This window comes from Capsicum annuum, chromosome 3 (genome assembly GCF_002878395.1).
Source record: "Capsicum annuum cultivar UCD-10X-F1 chromosome 3, UCD10Xv1.1, whole genome shotgun sequence".
NCBI lineage: Eukaryota > Viridiplantae > Streptophyta > Magnoliopsida > Solanales > Solanaceae > Capsicum > Capsicum annuum.
In genome coordinates this window covers 41,067,535-41,092,678 of record NC_061113.1, presented here as the reverse complement: position 1 = coordinate 41,092,678, position 25,144 = coordinate 41,067,535, and the positions used below count along the sequence as shown (strand labels likewise).

Here is a 25,144-nt window from a genome sequence, read left to right as displayed (position 1 = left end):
CGGGATGTGCGATTTTGGTACAGATTTAGCTCCATTTCGATACGATTTGGGTATTGTTGTTTGATGATGTACCGGAGAAGAAAGGGGTGTGGGATGTGGGTATAAGGGTGCAGGGTAGGGATGAGGGGTGAGGGAGGGTGGGGGCATTAAAGAAATCTACTTCAATGCAATTTGGGTATTGTTTGATGATGTACCAGAGAAGAAAAGGGTGTTGGATGTGGGTGTGGGTATAGGGGTGCGGGGTAGGGATGAGAGGTGAGGGAGGGTGGGGCATTGAAGAAGAAAAGATTATTTTTTTTAATATATATATGTAAAATGAGTGGGATTATATAATTTTTTAAATAATAAACGCGCCCCTTCTTTTTTTTAAAATGTCACATCAGCATTAGAGCTGAAACAAATACACATGTTAAGGGGAGTAATAAACAAAAACTTAATTTAAGTGCTAAAGTGAATTGAAGCGACCGAAAAATCAGGTTTTTTCTCTTCTTTTTTTGGTTTACTTATTAGTCATGCGCTCATGCTTACACATCCGACGTATCAACAAAAAAAACAACGCAATTTTGCCGCGGTAATCAAAACAAGTGCTTAAATTATTTTTTTTGTTTGTTTTTTTTGGAACTGTTACTTTACACATTCTATCTACCCATGTGGCATGCCTTGTTCAATAAATAATTGTTAGAAACACTAATAAGAAAAACATATATTCCCGAATGTCTCCAAAATTCACCAACAAGAATTTCTAAAAAAGTAAACTGGCGTGAACACAGCTCCTTCGGAATTTAAGGAGAAAATTGGATCCTTCCTCAATGAAAAACTTTGGCATTTCCAATTTTGGTTCTTGATCATTCTCCCTCTGCAAGCATGTATAATGCAAGTTGCAAATCGAGAAATATATGAGGATACTAAATAGCCAAAGATTTACTAAATTCCAACAGGTTTGCAGTTCCAATTTCACAGTTCACTTTTTCCTTCTTCCTATCGATGAGACTTCCCAAGAGCATGCAATAGTAATTCTGTTAGATGGAGTCGACCAAACTTTAAGAGACAGGCAAGGATTAGTAGCTAGGTAGCATAAGGTCAGCAGCATTAATCTTCACCATTAAATAATAAAACATAATAATCATATCCCAGAATGTAAAAACATTTGAGTGGTAAGATTAAGCCTGTTATGTACTTACACAGCCACCATAAGGTCAGCAGCATTGATTTTCACCATTAAATAATAAAACATAATAATCGTATCCCAGAATGTAAAAACATTTGAGTGGTAAGATTAACCCTGTTACGGACTTAGACAGCAACCATAAGGTCAGCAGCACTGATCTTCACCAATAAAAAATAAAACATAATAACCGTATCCCAGAATGTAAAAACATTGAGTGGTAAGATTTTACCGTGTTACAGACTTTCACAGCCACCATGGTGTTGTGTCCAGAAAATATAGTGCGATTCATTAGCACTTCAAGGGGAACAGGATGGGCAGATATAAGAGCTTAATAGAGAAGGCACGAGAGAAGAAAAGATCTACAAAAAGGTAAGATTCAAGAGAAGGCCTACTTTGCAATATGCTTACAGCATGCCGTGGAACAAAAACCAAGAATTCGAGCATGTAGTTCTATGGACCAAAACATCATTAAATACAACCAAAACATGCAGCTAATCCAGCTCTGAGCCACTTCCTTGAAACTTCTATACAAAATCGAGCCTCAATACCATAAACAAGTTTAGTATTGCATACTGTACATATAATGCACATCGGCGCTAGAAACCTTGAGAGATGCAAAACAATCACCTTGACTGAGTTTGATCACACAACAGCTTCTTGAACTGCCCAAGATCAGGAAAACGACAAAAATATACTTGGAGAAGATCATCATCTCAGGCCTACCTTCTTGATTTAGATCCTACAAGTAGCATAATACTCAGTGACTAATGGTACTAAATCTCAGCACAACATTTATGATCTCTAAACACGTAGAACAATTGTACTGATAACAGCTCCTGGAGAATGAGGTCGCATGTTAGGCACTAACTCATAAAAAGTGATTGAGCAGACACACAAGGGAATTTAAAGGGCTCATCATGTGCAAAAGTTACCAACCAGATCTTCAGCAATTACCTTCTGTCATTTTTTTCCATCTGAACAACGTCGGGTAATTTTCTATTGCAGAAAGCTACGTCAAAAAATAAAGGAAAATATTGCCTTCCTCATTTGGTACATACCCCTTTCACGCAATCTCTAACCATAAAAGGAGAACCTCCCTTTTTTTTATCCTTTGGGTTGGGGAGGTTGGGGGGTTTGGGGTGAAAGTGGATTTCTCTCTCTCTCTCTCTACAAAGAAATGAAAAGGTTTTTTCTTTTAGTTTGGTGGCTGAATTTTTCACTCAATAACTTCACCTAGAGCTATACTAAACACTCACTTGCTTTCTCTCTCCAAGGAAAAGTATATCTATGTATTTAGATTTCACCCAATTCTAATATGAAGAGAAGAAAAAAAAGAGAGTAGTTTTGTTTGGTTGTTGACTATGTTGCTCGGACTCTCCAAAAACGATGCCACATTCATGTCCGATACTCCAAAATTAGATTACTTCTTTTTTGAGATATTTTGATTGCGATCATTTTTAATGTTTAGCTATCACGACATTTTTGTAATTACATTAGTCATCAAATGCACTTGTCGACATTTTTGAAGAGTCAGAGCAACATAGATGTTGGATCATGGAATAATTCTCTCTCTAAACTTTCATGTGTCCTCTCTTGGAAAAGGAAAAAAATTACTCCCTCCATTTAAAAAAAAATGACCTACCTTCCTTTTTAGTCTTTCAAAAAGAATGACCCTTTCCTTTTTTTTTGACAACACTTTAATTTCAAATTTCCAAGTGGCATCTTTAAGACAACAAGATTAAAGGGCATTTTGGTATATTTGACATAGCTTTAATTTAATTTTAAAAAAAAAAACTGTGTCAAGTCAAAACAAGTCAATCTTTTCGAAACGGAGGAAGTATCTTGTTCGGTGCATCATCCCTTATTTATTTACTAGTTATATAAGGCCCGTGCTAAGCCTAGACCCAAATATATATAATATAAAAATCGTAAATTTAAATTTAAAAAGAACATCTATTACATTTTTCTACTGCCAAATTAATCTAACGTATTTTTGGAGGATCCTACATGCACCCGTCGTCAACATTTTTGATGAGTCCGAGCAACATAGTTGTTTCATCTTGTTGGATCTTGGATGTAATTCGCACTTTAAACTTCCATATGCTTTCTCTCTTAGAAAAGGAAAAATACTATCTTGTTCGAAGTTTCTTCCCTTATTTACTAGTAAAATCGTAAATTTAATTAAAAAAATATAACTTATTTTACATTTTTCTATTGCAAAATTAATCTAATGTAGTTACACATTAATCATATCTTATTGGCAAGTCTTTTAATTATTGAATTTTCTTAGTCAAAAATTTGAATATTTTTTAAAGAACAAATAATGTATGAGGAAGTAAGTTAGGAAAGAGAATTAGCAAATACGAAGGGACACAAGATTCGATATCACTAAGGAAGCAAAATTTTGGAGGTTTTAAAGAAATGGATGGCTTGATCGGTATGGAGGAAAACATTTGCTAAAGATGTTTTTGGTTAAAATTTTGGAAAATATTTTCTTTAGAAACTTAAGTTCCTCTAATATGACTTCCTTAATGAAAGTAGGAAAATCATATTTCACAAGTGGTGTTCCACATTGAGTCCTCGTCACCCTCCAAACACACCTAATCTTGAGCCCCATCCCGCGTAGCTCTCATTCCCACCACCCCAAAGCCCACCTCCCATAGTACTTGACTAATATACAAATGGTTCTAATATAATATTTTTTGCTTGCATATCGAATACAAGAAAATAAATAAGAAATACACTTAAGTTTAAAAAAAAAATTCATGACTTTTTTTATATCGAACACACTCAACGATGAGAATATGAGGTACTAATTAATTAGAATGACCTAGTAAACTGTGACTCCAAAGTTGCATAAATTTTAGCAAAATGTACTGTAACAGTTGATGCATGCACTCCCTTTGTTTCATTTTACTTCGCTCTGGTTAATGTAGACTCTTTTTCAATAAAGTTGTTTATTATCAATTTATTTTATAACTTATTCTTACTAATTATGTGCACCGGCTGCCCTTTTCTAATTCTTAATCTAGAGACGAATTAGGTTAGAGGGCTAGAGCGGGTGGGTGGGTGGGGTGTAGCTAGTAGATAGGAGTGCTTTGTGGTAGACTTGATAGTAGTCGTAGGAGGGTTGTGCTCCCGGTTTGATAGTGTAGAGTACTACTTTGTTGGTGTTATTTTCTGTTACTCCATGCTTGTTTCCTGTTTTATTTCGACTTTATTTACTGCCTTTGGTCCTGAGCCGAGGGTCTATCGGAAACAGCCTCTCTACACATTTTACCCTCTCCAGACCCCACTATCCAGTTTGATAGTGTAGAGTACTACTTTGTTGGTGTTATTTTCTGTTACACCATGCTTGTTTCCTGTTTTATTTAGACTTTATTTACTGCCTTTGGTCCTGAGCCGGGGGTCTATCGGAAACAGCCTCTCTACACATTTTACCCTCTCCAGACCCCACTATGTGGGAATACACTGAGCATGTTGTTGTTGTACTAATTATACTTTGAAAATACAAGTTTGACTATTATTACTTTATATAGATACTTTATAATAAAAGTTAAAAAAAAATTCTTGATTTGCTAAAATGAAAATAAAAGAAAAATCTATTCTTAGTATAATTGTCAAGTAAAATGACACGAATGGGGTAAAAGGTGTTTCATCCTTTTTTACTTGTCACTTGTTGCCGTGTTACTTTCCTTAATAGATTATTTATTAGAAGTAAAACATATTAAATAACTCCTATTAATTTTTCTTTGAAACCAGTAACTTTGTATTCCTCAGCATTAAGCATTAAGGGCTATGCTGACGACCTCCAAAAGTATTATTTGCAGAAAATTGAAAGCAACGACAATTACAGAGCTCCTATGAAGTCCACTAATTGGCTCTCCTTATCTATGTTTTGTTCTTTACACCAAAAACCTAGAGTAGTAATTACTTTCCCCTTAATCTTCCATATTGAGCATTCATTTCCTTAATAAATTCTTTGATTTCGTTCCTTCAGGATAACCCACCATATGCAAGCTGGTACTGTCCTCCACCATCTTTTCTAACTCTTGCTACCTCCTCTTCTTATCCAACAACTTAACAGATCTGTTGTATAGGTGGTGTTTGTTGGTTTCTAATTCTTCTTTGCAGAGCAAACATTTAGAAGCTATGTTGATCTCCTTTCTCTGCATTACCTCATGAGTCAAACAAGCTCTCCTGACTGCCAACCCAATGAAACGCTTCACCTGGGTGGGGGCAACACTCTTCCCGATTGCCTTCCATGGCACTGATTTTCTGCCTATAACTGTGATCAGCTCCCTTCTATACAGTTTATTTACTGAACACTGGCCATCAGAATGGTGTCTCCACAGTAGAGCATTTGTTTCCTGGGTGGTGCCAGGGAAGTCTCCAATCAAGGATAGCATCTCTAATCAAGGATAGCATCTCTGCCACCCATTCTATCTTCCAATCATTAAGTAGCCTCCCCTGAAGAGCAAATTCCATCCCTGAGTTCAAACAACTTGAATTTTGTTGTTTGGATTCAGACAGATGAAAATAGTCCAGGGAACAAATTGTTTAGTGACCCTTGACAACACCAATCTTCTTTCCAAAACAAAGCCTTATCTCCCCTATCAACTTTTATCCTTACATTTTCTTTGAAAGCCAATCACAAATTTCTTATGGTCCTCCATGCACCAACACCATAAGTATCTGTTACTTCTTCTGAGCACCATTATCTAGCCTGACCATATTTGTGTTGAATAACCTCTTTCCACAGTGTCTGCTTTTCTTGGTTGTATCTACATAACCACTTGGTTAGTAAGCTAGTGTTGTGACGCTTTCGGTTTCTTACTCCCAACCCCCCAACCCCCCCCCCCCCCCCACATATTTTTTACTCTGCTGAACCGCCACCCATTTGACTAAGTTAAAGCTTTCTCAATCTTGTTGCCTTGCCAAAGGAAATTCCTCATCAAAGTATCTAGAGCTTTGACTACTTTGTTGGGAATAGGGAAAAGTAACATCACATAAGTAGGCATAGAATCTAGGACAGCATTTATTAGTGTTACCCTTCCACCCAAAGAAAGCTATTGAGATTTCCAGATTGCCAATTTTTTCTCCATTTTTTCTAGAATACCATCCCAAATGCTATCTTCTTTGTGTTTAGCACCCATTGGCATTCCTAGATAAATTGTACGCAGCTTCTCAATCTTACACTTCAGGATGCCAGACCTGGATTTGTTGAACTTCTTTGATAGGGAAAATGATGCTCTTTCTCCAGTTCACTTTTAGCCCTGAGCATGCTTCAAAACTTACCAGAATTACTCTGATGTAGCATATTTGTTTTTGCTCTGCTTCACAAAAAATTACCGTGGCATCTGCATACAATAGTATAATAGATGAGTCATCTCCAGTACCTCATTGGCCTTATTTCTGATGTTAAAACTCTTGATCCATCTGTTCAGAGAAGCTCTCGGGTGCTTTATCGTTGGCACGCCTTCTTATCCCCTCCAACACCTCTTCTTCACTGAATTCTTTAGATAACCAAGTTTTCTCTTAGTAAAGTCAGAGAGGGTCTCCATTTTTCTAACTCTTTGTAAAGCTACAGGTAAAACTCCACAATGGTGTTCCTGATTTCCAACGGCTCGGAAGATATTTCTCCATTGACCATAAGAGTCTATGGTATTTATTCTCTTGTGAGCAGTGGCCATTCTATGAAAGCACTTCGTATTTTTGTCTCCATTCTTGATTCACTGAATTCTAGACCTTTGCCTCCAAAAAATTCTTCATTCCTTGTCAGATCCTCATACTCAATGGCCAAGTGTGCCTTGAAGAGTTGTTCATCTTCAGTAAGTGGCCTGGTTTCTTGTGCAGCTTCCATGTCCCCTATTTGATTCATAATTTGCTCCTTTCTCTCCTTCCAATTAACTATTTTCTTTGCTCCATTCCTTAAGTTTTAGTTTTAACAAACTTAGCTTAGTAGCTAATTTGTAATCAGGCCTGCCAGATACTTCAAACGAGCTCCACCAATCCTGCACTTTGTCTTTAAACCCTTCCACATTGAGCCACCACTTTTCAAACTTGAAATCAGATCTCCTGAAGGCCTCATTCCCACATGCCAATACAATGGGATTGTGATCGAAACCTAAACTAGGCAGGGTGCATTGCCTAATTTGATTGAACATTTCATCCCATGGGAAAAAATACAAAAACCTATCAATTCTGGAGGCATTTCTGAGATTAGCACCTCTTCTCCAAGTGTATTTTCCCCTAAATAATGGGGGGTCAATCAGTTCAAGGTCACTGATACAACTCGAAAAGTCTGTCATGGCCCCGAACAGTCTAAAACAATTTGTTTTCTCGAAAGGGAACCTAGTAGTGTTGAAATCTCCACAAACTACCCAAGGCCGTTCACATAAGCTTCTCATTGCTCCCAATTCTTCCCAAGATCCCTCCTTTCATGTCTATCATATGCTGCATAAACTGCTGTGAGAAACTAATTTACATCTTGGTTGATTCCGCACAGTTTGAAAGAGATCATTTGGTTCCCATAATCCACTAACTCCCCTTTCCAAGATCTTTTGTCCCACATAAATAAAATCCCCCCCCTACTACCCATTGCTTCCAACCAAATTCCCCCATCCACCTATTTCCTCCCAGTTGTTAGACATACTTACCCACTGCCCCATCTAGCTTAGTCACTACTAAAATAATAATGTCTACCCCCTCTTGCTGGATTCTACTTTTTACTAGATTTCTTTTATTTTCCCTTTTTAAACACCTAACATTCCACGAGATCATTTTTAACTTCATTGTAATTGAGTGGCTGAATTTCTCCCCCTGCTCCTAGAGCTCTCCATCCTTGAACTTAACATAAAAAACAAATTTCAGATCTCCTTTGGGACTAGCTGTTTGTCTGCTTATCTGCACCTGCTGAGCATGTAAAACCCTCTATTTCCCTCTTTTGATCAATCTTTAATAGCAGAGCTAGAGCTATTTCCCCCTTCAAAAGCTAACCCAAATTGTTGGCTAAGTCTGAAAATATTCTCTTGCATCCATTGATTTGCTTTCCCCACTGCTTCTATATTGCATTCCGAAACATCACAATTGATGGGAGTCGGATCCCCCAAAGTAACTATTTGTTGTTCTTGTTCTTCTTCCCCACTGTCGGATTTATCACTCTCCTCCCTTGCGTCTTCCTGTGTCAGCGTTGTATGTTGATGTCCGTTTTCTTCAAGAACTAGAGTTTCTACCAGAGCATGAGCTTCCAATGAAGCATGGTCAAAGTCACATGTCAACTTCGCAGTTCTTATTGTCTTTACCTCAGCTGTGAAGGAGTCTAAGGGCTTTATTTAAGAGGGAAATAATAGTTCATTAAAGGGGCTGCAGGTTTGGGCTAATGGGTCAAGGCCCAAATAACTGAGTCTTTCCCTTTTCTTTTAGTGAAAACTCACGTGTCTGGCCACGTGTGAGGCAGGAAATTCAAAATCCACTGATCGACCCACGTGCCCTTCTGAGTTGACAGTTGTAGGTGGCTCATAATACCGACCAGGGTTTTCTATTATCCTCTTGGTCGAGGAGTTTCCTCTCACATCAGCAGCGGCAGTTCCCATGTCTTCCACGACGTAAAATCTTGTTAGAGTTTCATCCCAAATTTGAATTATATATCCGACTCCTTCAAATTTGATTTTTACTTCCTTCGGGATGAGATCTCCCCCACTTTAGGTGGTTCCGCAATTTTGTCTCCTCTTCGGTTCTTATCCAACCTCCACAATGGTCCCTCATTGCCTTAAACACCTTATGAGACCATACATGTAGTGGCAGTCTGACCAACCTGATCCACTTCTGTTTGATGGGTTGTTCATCTGAACAACCCCTGCTGTTGGCATCCACCATTGTAATTGCAAACTTTGACTCTTCCAGATCCAACTGCCTTTGAGAACGTGTTCAGCAACCTCTATGGTTGCAAACTCAAAGAGGAAGTTCCGGTTACCCATTTCATAGATGTTTACACCATGGCCTTGCTTCCAATTCAAGCTTGCTCATCTGCGAATCTCCGATAGGGTCGAAATATCAATACCATTACCGGTGAAGCATCCAAAGATGCTCCTACATAATGGTTCCGCCTGTACTCCTATTAATTATGTTTTGATGATTTAAGTTTAACAATTAATATTTTATGTAATTACTTAATAATAAGAGCAACATAGAAAAAATTAATAAATTCTTTGTGATTTGTTAAAATAAGCAAGTACTAAGTAATTATCTTTTAGAAACAAAAACAAGAAAGAAAATGAAAATGAAAGCCAAAGTAAAAGGCCAAATTGGAATGGCTACAAGAAAATGAATGGAAGTCAAAATAAAAGTACGTAGAAGAAAGTGACAGCCACGTGTGGTTCCCTCACAGCATCAAAGATTTATGTGAGGATGACAAATCTATCTTATTCCCACTTATATATAGTATAAGTAAAGAAAAACAAATGTTCACACATTTCTATCTATGGATGGAAAGAGATTTTACTTACAACAATTTCACCAATGTCCCTTATCAAAAAAGACAATTTCACCTATGTTTTCTCTACAAAGAAAAAGAACTTTTTAAACCAAATATATGATTAATTATTTCAAAGAGATGCTAAAACACACACTCTCTATAAAGAAAAGATTTTGGTTTATTTGAGATATTTAAACAAGGGAAACAATTACAGAAAAACAAAAAAAAAATGGTTTTGAATTTGCGGGTTTTGGTTATGACCCGCTGGTTCTCCAATTTGATGCAACACATAATTCTTTTACTCAAGCAGTTTAGGTTGGATTGAGTTCTGCATAGTTTCATTGACTAATCTCATTTGACCTGCACCTGTGTGGCATTTGTTGGTCAAAAAGTTGTTCTAGAACTTTTTTCAACCAAACATTGTTAGAGAAAAGTTCTTCAGTTTTTGAAGCAAGAACTGCAAAGTACCTCTAGCGTCTGGTCAAAAGTTACTCCGGAAAAAGGTAGCAGCTTTCTAAAGCAAAGACCACCTCTATTTTCTCCCCGGGGCTAGACGGACTTTAACTTTAAAGAATCATTTCTTTGGCAGAGTTACAGTTGCAAATGAAAATAACATAGACCAACCATGTAGATTAGAACAATAATTAGAAACTAAACCATCAATCAAGCAGTTGAATAACGAACAGTAATGAAGGTATTCATTCTGCAATTCCTTCCAGGAAGCTGCTGAAACCTAATGAACAAAGTTACTGATCCAGCAATTTATTTCAGGAATCTACTGACAGGCCATAATACTAAATCCATTGGCCATATCTGTTCAGATGCCAGATTTACCAACTTCCGTTAAGAAGTCATATAAAAAAAGGATTCTTGTTTTCTTTGGATGCAAATAATGCAATAATTTCAGATAGACACAAAGTCATGTATTCTTTTTGAGAATTTAGGCAAGTTCACGACTCAGCTGGAACAATTTTCACAAGTGAAATAAGAACTACAGCTCGCAAATTCCAACCACAAACACCAGGAGATGATTCCCAATATTACTTACTGCTTGGACGTTTAATATTACGGCAGAACTTGCTACTGCAATGGCAGCTAAATGCTTTTACTGGATGTTCAAGATCATCAAAATCAATACCATAATCCTGCAAGAACCAAATCCAAAGTTCATCAAGCAGATAAACAACCAAATAGGAAAGCATATATTCTGAAAGATATGGAGTGCAAGCACCTTTTCGTATCTACCAGGCGAGCGTTCATGCCACAAAAAAATTAGACATGTTGAAATGATACACCGTTACTAGCTAATATTCATATCATAATGAAGTAGTTTGACATTGCCACTCTCTGGAGCAAGCTCTTTTGTGTTCAGACTAATTTCAATTGGCAATTTTGAGCATTTTGAAATGACTGCTTATTTTTCTACAAGGATATCAACACAAATTCATCTATTAATGACACTTGGAATTACCTCTTAAAATAAGAGTGCTAACTTTGATTTTACTCCATTTACTATCAACATGGGTAACCATAATTTCAGAGTAAAGAGGAGACGTTCATTATCTGCTCAACTCTTTGATATTAGAGTAACTTAAAACACAGACATAACTTTCTCATATTCATGATATATCACATCATCACAACTTACAAGCTCTAAAGTATTAAGAGTGAAATAAATTAACCAAAGTTGAGAAGCATCTACCCATCTTTTCTTTGAAAAGCAAACGAGGAAGTGACTTGATAAAAGAAAATATATGTATCACACACACATATATAAAATATAAAACACATATGGATTTCGTTAACTTACTACATAGCACTATCTAGTGTGTCTGAAGCGAGGCTCAAAACGTGTTGACACTTCACCTCACTTGTACGCTTCAGTGTCGTCATCAAGGTTCTAAGGCATACTTTTCCTTGCCAACAAGCCTTTTCTACTCCAATTGAAATTTCACTTTCTCGTAATTCTTAAATATTTCTTTATTCATGCTTATAATTATTAGTTTTGAACTAAACATATATATTTGTATTGTTTCTCCCTTTGTGCCTTTTTTCATTAAAGCTCACACTTTATTTGTGGTTTGTGCTTAAAAAGCCCCACCAGTGGACCTTGGAGCATTTTTATTTTTTTTTACTTTTGATAACACTGGCATTATCTCCATCTTTTAATTCTCCAAAACAACCTTGCCCACAAACTAACAATGCATTGATAAAGGATCTTTATTGTCTTTTTAACCAAAATTCTACACCCAATTCTCTTTTCTTTTTTTCTCTCCCTCCTCAATTGTGACCCAACTTCAGTTGTATGGCAAGGAGATAGGGAGATGCCGGACTGCGGACTTGCCATTGGTGTTGGCGTCGAACCTCCCAATAGTGGCCCTTGTTGTACCAACTGCTATTCGGTAATTTTTACGCAAAAATCTAAACCCACTTCATCTTGCTTAATAAATTTTGCTTGAAACATATGTCGGTTGGATAATGTCCCCAAATTTTACTGCACCGTCCATTTCTTTCTCCCTTCCTATCTTCAATCGTGATGGGTATACCCATGAAAACACATCAAAAACACATTTGAACCAAACAATCTTTATCCAGGTAAAGTAATTGGAGAAAGAAACTCAACAACAACAGACCCAGTATATTCCTACAAAGTGAGGTCTGGGGAGGGTAAAATGTACACAGTCCATACCACTACCTCCGAGGAAGTAGAAAGGTTGTTTCCGATAAATCCTCGGCTCAAGATAGAGAATATTATACCAAGGTCGTAATGAGACATGAAACAAGATGCATAGCATAACAGAGATAAGAGATAAGAGATAAGAAATAATAACACTAAGTATCAGAGAAATAGGAAATAGGAGGAATACGAACAATACGGAATAAGGGAACAGAAAACGGCTACCCATGTAATAGTAACATGCACTCACAGACCTAATACACCCACCACACCCAAACTCTCCTAACACCAAGCCACAACCTACACACTCACACTAGTCGTCTACCCTAATCCGCACCCTCCACACCTTTCTGTCTAGAGTCATGTCCTCAGTAATCTGAAGCAGCTCCATGTCATGCCTAATCACCTCCCTCCAATATTTCTTTGGCCTACCTCTAATTCTCTCGAAGCCATCCAAAGCTAGTCTCTCACACCTCCAAACTGAGGCATCCATGCCCCTCCTCATCACATGCCCAAACCATCTCAACCTTCCTTCTCGCATGTTGTACTCCACCGAGGCCACTCCCACCTTCTCCCGGATAACCTCATTCCTAACTTTATCCCCTCTAGTAAGGCCACACATCCAACGCAACATTCTCATTTCCGCCACCTTCAATCTTTTAAATATGAGAGTTCTTGACTGGCCAACACTCCGCTCCATACAGCATGGCCGGACGGACTGCCACTCTGTAGAATTTGCCTTTAAGCTTAAGGGGCACCTTCTTATCACACAACACTCCCGAGGCGAGCCTCCACTTCATCCAACCTGCTCCAATACGTTTAGAGATATCCTCATCAATCTCGCCATTTCCCTGAATCATAAACCCCAGATACTTAAAACTATCATTCTTACAAACATCCTGAGAATCCAACCTCACCACCACACCGTCCTCTTGACTCGAGTCACTAAACTTGCATTCCAAATACTCCGTCTTGGACCTACTCAACGTGAACCCCTTAGATTCCAGAGTTTGCCTCCAAACCTCCAATTTCTCATTCACACCCCCCCGCGTCTCATCAATCAACACTACATCATCCGCAAATAACATACACCACGGCACCTCACCATGAATACTCCGCGTCAACACGTCCATCACCAGTGCAAAAAGGGACAGGCTAAGAGTCGATCCCTGATGCAAACCTGTCTCAATCGGGAAATGCCCTGAGTCTCCTCCCGCCGTCCTCACCCGAGTCTTTCCTCCATCGTACATGTCCTTAATAGCTCTGATGTACGCCACCGAAACTCCTCTCACCTCTAAGCATCTCTAAAGGACCTCCCTAGGGACTTTGTCGTACGCCTTCTCCAAATCGATGAACACCATGTGCAAATCTCTCTTCCTTTCCCTATACTGCTCCACCAATCTGCTCACCAGGTGGACTGCCTTTGCCTCTGGCATCGAGCGACCAGGCATAAAACCAAACTGATTCTCCGAAATGGACACTACCCTCCTCAATCTCCGCTCAACCACCCTCTCCCAAATCTTCATAGTGTGACTCAACAGCTTAATACCCCTATAGTTGTTGCAACTCTGAATGTACTCCATCTCCAAGCCTCAGGCATTCTCGCAGTCTTGAAAATGGCGTTAAACAAATCAGTCAACCATTTTAAGCCTACCCCACCAGCATACTTCCAAAAATCCACCAAAATCTCGTCAGGCCCCGTCGCCCTGCCCTCCGCAGCCTACGAATAGCCTCTCTGACCTCCTCTACCTTAAAACGTCTACAGTAACCGAAATCACGGCTCTCCTCCGAGTGCTCCAACTCCCCTAACACAATGCCTCTGTTCCCCTCCTCATTTAAAAGTCTATGAAAATACTCCTGCCATCTCTTCTTAATGTGACCATCTTCCACCCACCACACCCAAACTCTCCTAACACCAAGCCACAACCTACACACTCACACTAGCCGTCTACCTTAATCCACACCCTCCACACCTTCCTGTCTAGGGTCATGTCTAGAGTAATCTGAAGCAGCTCCATGTCATGCCTAAACACCTCCCTCCAATATTTCTTTGGCCTACCTCTACTCCTCCTGAAGCCATCCAAAGCTAGCCTCTCACACCTCCGAACTGGGGCATCCGTTCCCCTCCTCATCACATGCCCAAACCATCTCAACCTTCCTTCTTGCATCTTGTCCTCCACCGAGGCCACTCCCACCTTCTCCCGAATAACCTTATTCCTAACTTTATCCCCTCTAGTAAGGCCACACATCTAACGCAACATTCTCATTTCCGCCACCTTCAATCTTTAAATATGAGAGTTCTTGACTGGCCAACACTCCACTCCATACAGCATGGCCGGCCGGACTGTCACTCTATAGAATTGGCTTTTAAGCTTAAGGGGCACCTTCTTATCACACAACACTCCCGAGGCGAGCCTCCACTTCATCCAACCTGCTCCAATACGTTTAAAGGCATCCTCATCAATCTCGCCATTTCCCTGAATCATAGACCCCAGATACTTAAAACTATCATTCTCACAAACATCTTGAGAATCCAACCTCACCACCACACCATTCTCCTGACTCGAGTCACTAAACTTGCATTCCAAATACTCCGTCTTGGACCTACTCAACCTGAACCCCTTAGATTCCAGGATTTGCCTCCAAACCTCCAATTTCTCATTCACACCCCCCCGCGTCTCATCAATCAACACTACATCATCCGCAAATAACATATACCACGGCACCTCACCTTGAATACTCCGCGTCAACACGTCCATCACCAGCGCAAAAAGGAACAGGCTAAGATTCGATCCCTGATGCAAACCTGTCTCAATCGGGAAATGCCCTGAGTCTCCTCCCGCCATCCTCACCCGAGTCTTTCCTCCATCGTACATGTCCTTAATAGCTCTGATGTACGCCATCGGAACTCCTCTCACCTCTAAGCATCTCCAAAGGACCTCGTTAGGGACTTTGTCGTACGCCTTCTCCAGATCGATGAACACCATGTGCAAATCCCTCTTCCTTTCCCTATACTGCTCCACCAATCTGCTCACCAGGTGGACTGTCTTTGCCTCTGGCATCGAGTGACCAGGCATAAAACCAAACTGATTCTCTGAAATGGACACTACCCTCCTCAATCTCCGCTCAACCACCCTCTCCCAAATCTTCATAGTGTGACTCAACAGCTTAATACCCCTATAATTGTTGCAACTCTTGAACGTCACCCTTGTTTTTATATAATGGAATCATCGTACTCCATCTCCAAGCCTCAGGCATTCTTGCAGTCTTGAAAATGGCGTTGAACAAATCAATCAACCACCTTAAGCCTGCCCCACCAGCATACTTCCAAATATCCACCGGAATCTCATCAGGCCCAGTCGCCCTACCTCTCCGTATTCTACGAATAGCCTCTCTAACCTCCTCTACCTTAAAACGTCTGCAGTAACCGAAATCACGGCTCTTCTCCGAGCGCTCCAACTCCTCTAACACAATGCCTCTGTTCCCCTCCTCATTTAAAAGTCCATGAAAATACTCCTACCATCTCTTCTTAATGTGACCATCTTCCACCAAAACTCTACGGTCCTCCCCCTTAATGCACTTCACTTGATTGAGGTCACGCCCCTTCCTCTTCCTAGCCTTAGCAAGCCTATACAACCTATTCCTCCCCCCCTCTCCTCTAACCCCGCATACAAGCTCTCAAACGTTGTTGTCTTAGCAACTGTAACCGCTAACTTAGCCTCTTTCCTTGCAACTTTGTACACCTCTCTATTCACCCGCTTCTCCTCTTCATCTTTACTCTCAATCAACTTAACATACGCCCCCTTCTTAATCTCCACTTTCTTCCTAACTTCTTCATTCCACCACCAGTCCCCCTTATGTCGTCCTGCCCGACCCCTCGAAACACCCAACACCTCTCTAGCCGTCTCCCGGATGCAGCTGGCCGCCTTATCACACATGACATCCACGTCCCCCTACATTCCCACACCCCCATGCCCTCCACCTTCTCCCCTAACTCCAGCACACTAACTGGCGTTAAGCCACCCCACTTAATGTGATCACATTAAGATATATTCTTAAATGTGATCTTCAAGTTGAAACATTAGCACGCAACATTGCCAACAAACTAGGAAGCCAAATTCTCAAACGTTGTTGAATTGAGAAGAGAAAAGAGCAAGGGGGTTGGAGGTGAGGTGGGACGGACCGTGGGTTACAAAAAGAGAAGTCGTTTGAACTTTTACTGAAATGACCAAAAAAGTCTTATCGACGAATATGTAGTAGTACACTATTAGGGGTAATTAAGTGATCAAAATATGACCTAATATAGCCATGTAGTAGGTTAGCAAGGCCCTACACAACCATAAATTCCATTAATTTTCTTTTCCTATTTGTTTTAGTGGAGGTGGGACAAAGTGTTTTGGGCATGAGTCCTTTTTTTCGGAAGACTAATTCAGTCATTCTTGCCTCAAGTCTTATCAAGCTACTCTTTTGTATTTTTTTAGGTGGTTGGTGGACAAAGTACATCAGTTATACTGGCTACTGTTTATTATGGACATTAGTTGCTCAATACTACAATAGGCTTCCTTCAAACCCTCAAGACTGGAGGCCAACCCAATATAGATGTGACTGAAGTTTGTTGAGAAAAAGATGGTTTTTTCCAGATGAAATGAAAATTGGATTCATTCCTTAGCGGAGAGATACGTGGTCATGAAAGAGGAATTAAGTAGAAGAGAATTCTCTGGGCAACATAGGCTCAATGTTAATGGGATTGTCAGCAAAATGAGCAAAATGATTAGAAGACACATAAGTTGGTCTGTAGCAAACCAGACCCAGTGTCTTAATTCTGTATTACAAAAGTAATAAAACACACACAATGACACAACAAGCCTGAGCATCTGACAATTAAAAAAAGCCTTCTCACCCAAGTGAGTTCCTCCATTGCCTTGATATTTCTTGTAGTGAAAAAAGCAAGCTGCAACAAGCAATCACATAAAATTATCCAACAAATGCAATGCGAAGGAATGACTCTTGAGGATGAAATGAAGTTAAAAGATTCAAAGGGCATAAGACACATTACATGATAGTAGTGGTGATCAGGATTCTCTATTTCAATTGGTATTTCAACCAAATTTGAATCGAAGCATCTGGACCAGAAAGCAATGATTAAAGAAAGTGCATCAGCACATGTTTCCGACATCTATGAATGATTAAACATCAAACAGATACAAAATGCATGGTTCTCTTTATCCTCTTTCCTTATTGTTTCTATTTCCACTTTTTGGGGAGATATTCTGACATGACAAAAAGGTGCAAATTACTAGGCGCATGGTCTCTCTGGTCTCCCAGAGGCAGAGTAGTTAAAGGAGCTAAGTAGGAAAGTAAGAAAAGAAACATGAAGTGAGGAGAAAACATTTGAAAAACAGGACGTGAACGTTTAATGAGAATGATATTGAGCAGTTGGCATTAAATAATGGGCTTTGCTCGACTTGCACCATGAATCATCAAATTATTATATTTTTTTTTTTTAATAATTGCAAAAAAGAAAACAAACTTAGGAGAATTTGAAAAGTAAGGGAAAAATGTAGAAGCTCAAAGAAGCACCAAAATCTAGTTCAGACTCAAGTAAGAGACATAATTGAGGGCAAGTGAACAAAATTTTAGACCTAAAAGTCAATCAAATTGTTGCTTTGGTTTTTAATGCTAAATCAATCCAAGGGGGGAAAATACAGAAAAAATATAAAACTACAGATCCATCTTTAGAACTTACCTGTGATTGATGAACCTGGCAACATTCCCATAAAATGTAGCATCCAAGCAAAGAGCCTCCTCATCCTTTAGGACACCCAATGAACCCCAGTCAGCATCCAGCAGGACTGGATACGAATGTTCCTCCCCATTGGGACTCCGTGAAACACGATCAAAGTGTTCTATGTTGGTCAGAACTTCTCCAACATATTCACAGACAAATGCACCCTGAGGAAGGTCTTCAAGGGTCCGCAAGCCCCATCCTTTCCCTTCAGGAGTCATAAAGACCTGAAAGAGAGCAGCAATTATAGAGGAAGGGTTTTGGAAGGAGCTTTGAGATGCTCAAAGTACGAACAAGATAGCAGTTTAATTTAAGGCATTAGCTCCACATCATGAACAACATCAAAGACAAATGCAACTTTCACAAATTCGTACCTGTAACTTATGGCTTATACCTCGCTGCACTACACGGTTGCCACATTGTTTATTACAGCCACATTTCCACCAACACTCTTTGACGAAGCTTCTCATCAGATGACCTTTACAAGCTTCTATAATGTCCTCATTTTTTGATCTTTCCAATGGGCACTCTTTGCAGAAGAACTGACGGTGTTTCTTGGGGTCACGATTCATGGAGATACATTCTTTAAGAAACTCTTCTTTAATAAGACCTTCCTTTGTGTAGGCGAAATCGCCACCGGTTACCTGTGCACAAGCGCAAGGTGTGGACAATGATAAACAATCACCAGAGCAAGTTGAACAACTATCACCATCTCCAATACGAGCCAGGGAAAAGTTCACACATGCATTCTGGAAAATCACATTGGAAACAATGTAGTGGAATGATGGTGGATGCTTGCTATTAACTTCATTCACCAAAGAAACTATAACATTTTCTTGCCCCTTGGTTATATCAATGACATCAACAGACCCCACATCATGTGGAGTCGCGTCATATGGAAAAACCTCCAGACTCTGTGAATTATTCTGTTCAAGATGACTCTCTGGAGCAATACCACAGTTGCCCATTGGTGCTGTATGATCAACTCGAGTGCTATCTTCACCAATATAAGAAGTGAGATGGGGCATCTCTGGTTCAGCTTCCCCGGCACCAAGATCAGAGTTCAGGAACTCATTTAAGCAATCAAAAGAACCTATTTCACCTAGTGTTAACTCACATGGAGCCTCCATACTCCATGGATTAGTCTGCTCAATACCATTCTGTTCAGTTTCTGGAGTTCCACCACAGTTGCCCGTTGATGCTATATGACCAGCTTGAATACTGTCTTCTCCAAGAAAAGGAGAGAGTTGGGGCATCTTTGGTGGAACATCCCCAGCATCAATTTCAAAATTCATAAATCCATTTGAGGAATTAACATTCATGCTTCTCTGGTCAGAATCATTTTCTGCAGCAACATCTGCGGTTGATTGCAATTTATGACTATTTTGAGTGCCCAGTTCCAAAACACACTCGCACATGTCTTTCATCAGCTTCATCACAGAAAAGTTAGGGTCCAGGATTTTGTATGATTTAAGACATTTAAGCTCCACCATCTTCAGAACTGATTCTAGACTCGGCATATGGAAATCTGATCTACAAAGAGCTGGGTCACAGTTTATAGAGACTTTTACTTCACCAGATGGTGAGGAGGCAATATCTACATCAGCATGACGTCTATCCTGGACTTCTACCAGCTCACGACTGGTTGTCACTCCATTTGATGAAGTCGTGATGTGCTTGCCTGAATCTCCTCCACCTCTCAGCTCTATTACTAAAGGTTCAGAAGTTTCTGAAAGTCTCCTTGAGGCATTACCACTTGAAGTATCTCCCTTGTTTGACGGCTCTAAAGAATCAAGACAAATCCATTTAGAAGACAAAACTTTGTAGATGTTTCCAGGAAACTCTCTGATGAGAATATTACAGACCAATATATGAAATGTAGCTTAATTTATGCATAATGACCAGGATTCCACCAAGATGCCAATTTCATATTTGTAATCTCCATAGCTTTTATAAGATAGGAACTATCCAAATATATGGATACATACCCTTAACAAGAAATGGATAAACTATGTAAACCAATCTAGTTATATCTTGTATTGATTTCTAACTCCCGTACAAAGGGAAAAAAAACAATTGTATATTGGCTAAGGAAAATTTAATAACAATGAAAAATTAATTCGTGACACAGTAAATATCAAAGTTTGGCCATCAAAGATTAAATACCTGGGTGAATAACAGCAATAGGAACCTCAAACTGTGGCATATCATCAGTATATGGTTCATCTTTAGGCTTGATTAAAGCAAGGGCTCCCGACATCTTCTGTTTAGGGGACAGTTCTCCGCCAGGTTCTGTCTTTGGCTCTTTGAGTTTTGATGCATGGGAAGATTTAGCAACAGCCAAACTCTTTACCCTAGACACGACTGGAGATGTTTGAGTATTATTCCTATGAGTACTAGGATTTGCTTCCCCTTGTGACTTGTTCTGATAACGAGGTCCAGGTAATTCATCTTCCTCCTCCTGTCTAGGCCTTTTAAGAGAAGGCCCGGCACTAGAATTGTTAGCGGAAGGTGAAGCTTGACCTTCTTGATATCTTAATCGCAATCTCTTTAGTGGTCTTTCAGGCTCCTCATGCACTGCTTCTTCCTCTAAAACTTCCTCTCGCTGCACAAGCGGCTAAGAGACAAATAAAAGATACAAGGGAAATAAGGCAGGAAAACAATCAGATCCTATAGAAATTACAAGGAAACTTGAATCAAACACATGCAACTAAACCACTTCTCGTACTTCAGTATTTTCAGGCTTCTTATGTTCCGCCACCTGCAATAGGATGTCAATCAAGAGAATTCAGAATCCATTGAGAACATATAATCTTTGCTAAGGAAAGAAGAAAAACAAAATTCTAACTTGACCAGAAATGAGAAAGAAAGAAAAGCAAAGAAAGAATGATAGATAAATTGAACCTCTGCTTCCTCCTTTTCAAATATGGCATCTGCAAGTGCTCTATAATTCTCTTCTTCAATTAGCTCCCAATTTTTGTCATATAGTTTTAGAAGGCTCTTCAAGACTGGCTTCACCTTTTCCTCAGAGATGCCAATGTTTTTCATAGCACGAAATGCCTTCTTAACTCTTGGATTGGGCGGCATTCTTTTGAGGATTTAAATGCAACCTCCAAGTTACTCCGTGAGCCTACAAATACGAGAGTGCATATCAGAAGAACCAGAGAGGGAATTCAAACAAGGCTTTCAATCATATCTAGATTAGGACGTTGCACGCGCTGACAAATAACCAATACCTTCTGAAACTGCATTTCCTACTCTTTTCATTGTATATATCTTTGTTATTTGGAGGGTGGGGGTAGAGATTACTTTTCATAGACATCAAACCTACACCCCCGACCCCGCGCGTTTAATCTTGGAGAATCAACAAGCAATATTCAAGGTGGGTGCATAAGGAAACATGACGATGGTTAAGGCATAATCGGAATGGAGGCACCAATTCTTTTTTCATAATTGAGAAATCCCAGTAGACACTTGGCACATGGTTCGAAACTCAGTGGGGATAATGGGTCTACCTCTCTACCTTTCTTCACTTAAATACCACATTGTTTGGTTCGCAACTGCTCGTGATGTACGTCAAAAATGGGTGTAGCAATTTTCATACAAGAAGGCGCCGAAATATTGCATCATTTGATGAGAGAGTCAAGTCGCACATGATGTTATTGTTGAAAAATCCACCCACCCCTATTCAACACCCAGAAAGTAAGGGAAAGAAAAGGGGGGGAAGATACTAGAAAATAGTACTTTCACTGTGAGCTAAAAACAGGGAGATTTATTGCTTATACACTCGAGCGCATCTCTCTGTTGTGAGCATATTCTAACGCTTTGCCATATACAAGTATATTATGCATCTAAGATTACCCACAAAAAATTGTTTATTTCTAAAGCCATCAGTTCAACTATTCCAATCAGCCATCACAAAGGAATAAAATGGTAACCTAGCATAGAATTACTCGAAACAGTAGGAGTTTATAACCATTGTGGATCAGAAATATCCATAGCAAAACCTATTATCATTTGCTTCTGTGATTGAAGTCCACTATCCAAAGATTAGAAAGAGGAAAATAACAGAAGAATTGAACCTTCAGAATCACACTGCTGAGCAGCAGCAAACTAGCTTTATAAATTAAATTCTTTTTCCTTCTTCGTTTTCAATTTGTCAAATCAACCAAGATGACATTTCACTTAGAATTTGTGAACTTAAATGAGCTAAAACATTACTGAAACCAAATAAAGAAAAGAAATTATTGCAATAGTAATTTTCTACACAGATTAAGAAATGCTTAGTGAATAGCCCCTATTATGGGCATAAAATTTAAGATGTTAAAATTGTAATAGTGAATGAAAATATGAAAGCAGAGGTTGAAAGTAAATTTGGCAGAGAAAACCACATTAAAATTCAACAATCATGAATGAACCTGAATTCTTCAAAATTGTGAAATCCTAAAGAAATATGATTGTGTCAAACATTTTGAGATGATCTAAAATGAAAAAGAACCACCACATAAATTAGGAAGAACATACTTGAAAATTTTAACAAATAGTGAAAAGCAACAAGGAATGCGCAAATTGGCACATAATCATAAGCATTCCCAATTAAAATTGAAAATTCAGGCAGTTCAAGGCAAACTGGTATCCGAAATACTGAAAGCATCCTTTTCTACCAGGTGGAGCTACATCAATTAAAAATAACATTGTATATCCAAGGTTAAAAATTATTTTTATGTATACATAGTAGCTGTTGATGAATATCTTTAGCTTCAACGTATGTTTATTCTTTATATATTGAACCCCCTTCACAAAAATGCTGGGTTGGCCACTCTCAAGTTCTTTTTTTAAAAAAAAAAAAAAACTATTTTCCATCTTCAACCCAACCACCATCCCTACCCCTCTACGTCTCATACTATAGATTTAAATACAAATGCTTTTACTGCACATAAAAAATCAACAAACTACCTCATTTTCCTGGAAAATATTTCCCTTCTAAACAAACCCAAGAATTGCAACACGGCTGAGCTACATGTGTACTGGGGTTTTCTTGGTCAAAAAATTACACTATATATTCAAGGTTAAAATTATTGTTATGTATGCATGGTAGGTGTTAAATATCTTTAGCTTCTTCATGTGCTTATTCATTATATTTTAAACCCACTTAACAAAAATAAGATAAAATAATTTTTATGTATATATAGCAATATTGAATCCCCTTAGCTTCTTTGCGTTTTATTTCTTTATACTTTGAGCCCCTCAACAAAAATTCTGATTCCGCCACTAGCAAGTTAAAAAAAAAAAAACAACAAACAATGTCTCCGCAGCTGAACTCAAAACTCAAAAAACTACAAATGCAACTCTCTAACTTCTAAACAAAAAAACAGGACAGTGCAAAGACGAAAAATTGTCCAATTGCTACAGAAAATTTTAAAAAGCCTAAATAAACCCACTGATGTTGATGCGACACATAAATTTTGAAGTTATCTAACTGCAAAGATAAATAAACCCAAGAAATACACAAAGATGAGTTAATTTACATTACAAGTCAAATTTAAGAAAAAAGAGAGAATTAGACCTAACTGATTGCTACGTCTACACCAAGAAAAAATTGATTTCACCAAGAATAAAATTGAAGAGATGGAGAAAAAAGACTACATTATTTTGGCACAAAACCTCCAACCGGTCCCCACTCCATGTTGACGTGACACAAAAATTTTAAAGGTGTCTAATGCAAAGATGAATAAACACAAAAAAATATAAAGATGAGTTAATTTTAACTCAACAGGTCAAATTTAACCCAAAAAGAGTGTATTAGACCCAAATGTTAACACCAAAAAAACTAAGAAAAATGTTGATCTTCAGTAGTAGAGGAAAAAGAGGAGAATCAAATGTAGGAGATAAGGAGAAAGAGAACTTACGAGGGATGAAAATGAGGGGAGACGGAGAGTCCGAAGATATGAGATATAGAGAGAGCTGTTTTAGCTTTAGCTGAGAATATAGGAGTACATTAGATACTGAAGAAGAAATAGGGCAAAGAGAGAGTGAGGGGAGTGCGTGTTACACACGTGGCTCTATATTAGCGCGTGTCATAGGGAAACTCAATAACCCCATCGACCCCTTTGTAATATATTTAGCCACCATTTTTGGTATGACGGAAAATATTTTTTGATTTTTTCTTATTAGGTTGCCATAAAGTGTAAGGAAAATACTTTTTAAGACAACTTATTTTTTACTATTTAATGGAAAAATGACTTCTATAGTAGTCCAAGGAAAGTTATTTTCTGGAAAAAAAAATTAGCATCAATTATTTCCCTCACACCCATCCCTATCCCTCCACCCCCAACAGATGGGACATCCTGTCTGGAAACTTTGAGTTTTTTATCCTGAGGATTTTCGCTGTCCTATTTCTCTCGAACTCATGACGGATTCAGTGACAGGGTCCACGGGGCAAACCTATGATCGTGTTTTGATTCAGAAATGGCTTAAGTCAGACAACTTGATCTGTCCCAAAACAGGAGAGAAGCTACAGAGTATAGAATTAGTTCCTAATTTTACTCTGTTGAAGCTGATCCAACAATTCTGTGCTGACAAAGGAATATCCCTAGCTAAATCAAGGAAGAAGAATCGCGACATAGCACGTACCATATTGCCAGGAAATCCAGCAGCTGCTGAAGCAATCAAATTCCTCTCGAAATTTCTTCTGAAAAGGCTGTATTTTGGATCAGATCAGGAGAAAACCAAGGCTGCCTACGCAATTCTTTTGCTGGCGAAATCCAATATTTTCAACAACCAAACAACTAAAAATATTTTTCAGAAAATTATATTCTACTCACCAACCAAACACCATAAAATATTTTCCAGAAAATATTTTCCACCCACCTACCAAACATGAGAAAATAAGTAGAAAATTAACTTATTTTCCATGAAAACATTTTCCAGGAAAATACTTTCCATCATACCAAACACACCCTTATTTGATTATAGTATTTGAGAAACATATTTTATTATATTCATAAGTTTCAGAATTTATTAAAATTAATCATAAAC

At 38.7% G+C, this 25,144-nt stretch overlaps 1 protein-coding gene across 6 annotated transcripts; it reads right to left on the bottom strand.

Annotated features, from left to right (window-relative positions):
- Positions 1-1,528: 1,528 nt before the first annotated feature.
- Positions 1,529-24,242, bottom strand: LOC107863903 (probable inactive histone-lysine N-methyltransferase SUVR1). Of its 6 annotated transcripts, none has more exons than XM_016710093.2 (10): positions 24,016-24,242; positions 21,011-21,236; positions 20,835-20,867; positions 20,273-20,723; positions 18,481-19,889; positions 18,068-18,333; positions 17,378-17,444; positions 17,222-17,272; positions 10,693-10,789; positions 1,529-1,907 (listed from the first exon to the last, which is right to left on the bottom strand). In XM_016710093.2, the coding sequence occupies exons 2-10, from the start codon at positions 21,191-21,193 to the stop codon at positions 1,888-1,890; spliced, it is 2,577 nt and encodes an 858-aa protein (XP_016565579.2). In that variant the 5' UTR covers positions 21,194-21,236; positions 24,016-24,242; the 3' UTR covers positions 1,529-1,887. The 6 variants fall into 6 exon arrangements, 5 of the variants coding, with proteins under 5 accessions (XP_016565579.2, XP_016565583.2, XP_016565582.2 ...); XM_016710097.2 differs by lacking the exon at positions 24,016-24,242 and adding an exon at positions 23,753-23,771; XM_016710096.2 differs by lacking the exon at positions 24,016-24,242 and adding an exon at positions 23,673-23,751.
- Between the last annotated feature and the right edge of the window lie 902 nt (positions 24,243-25,144).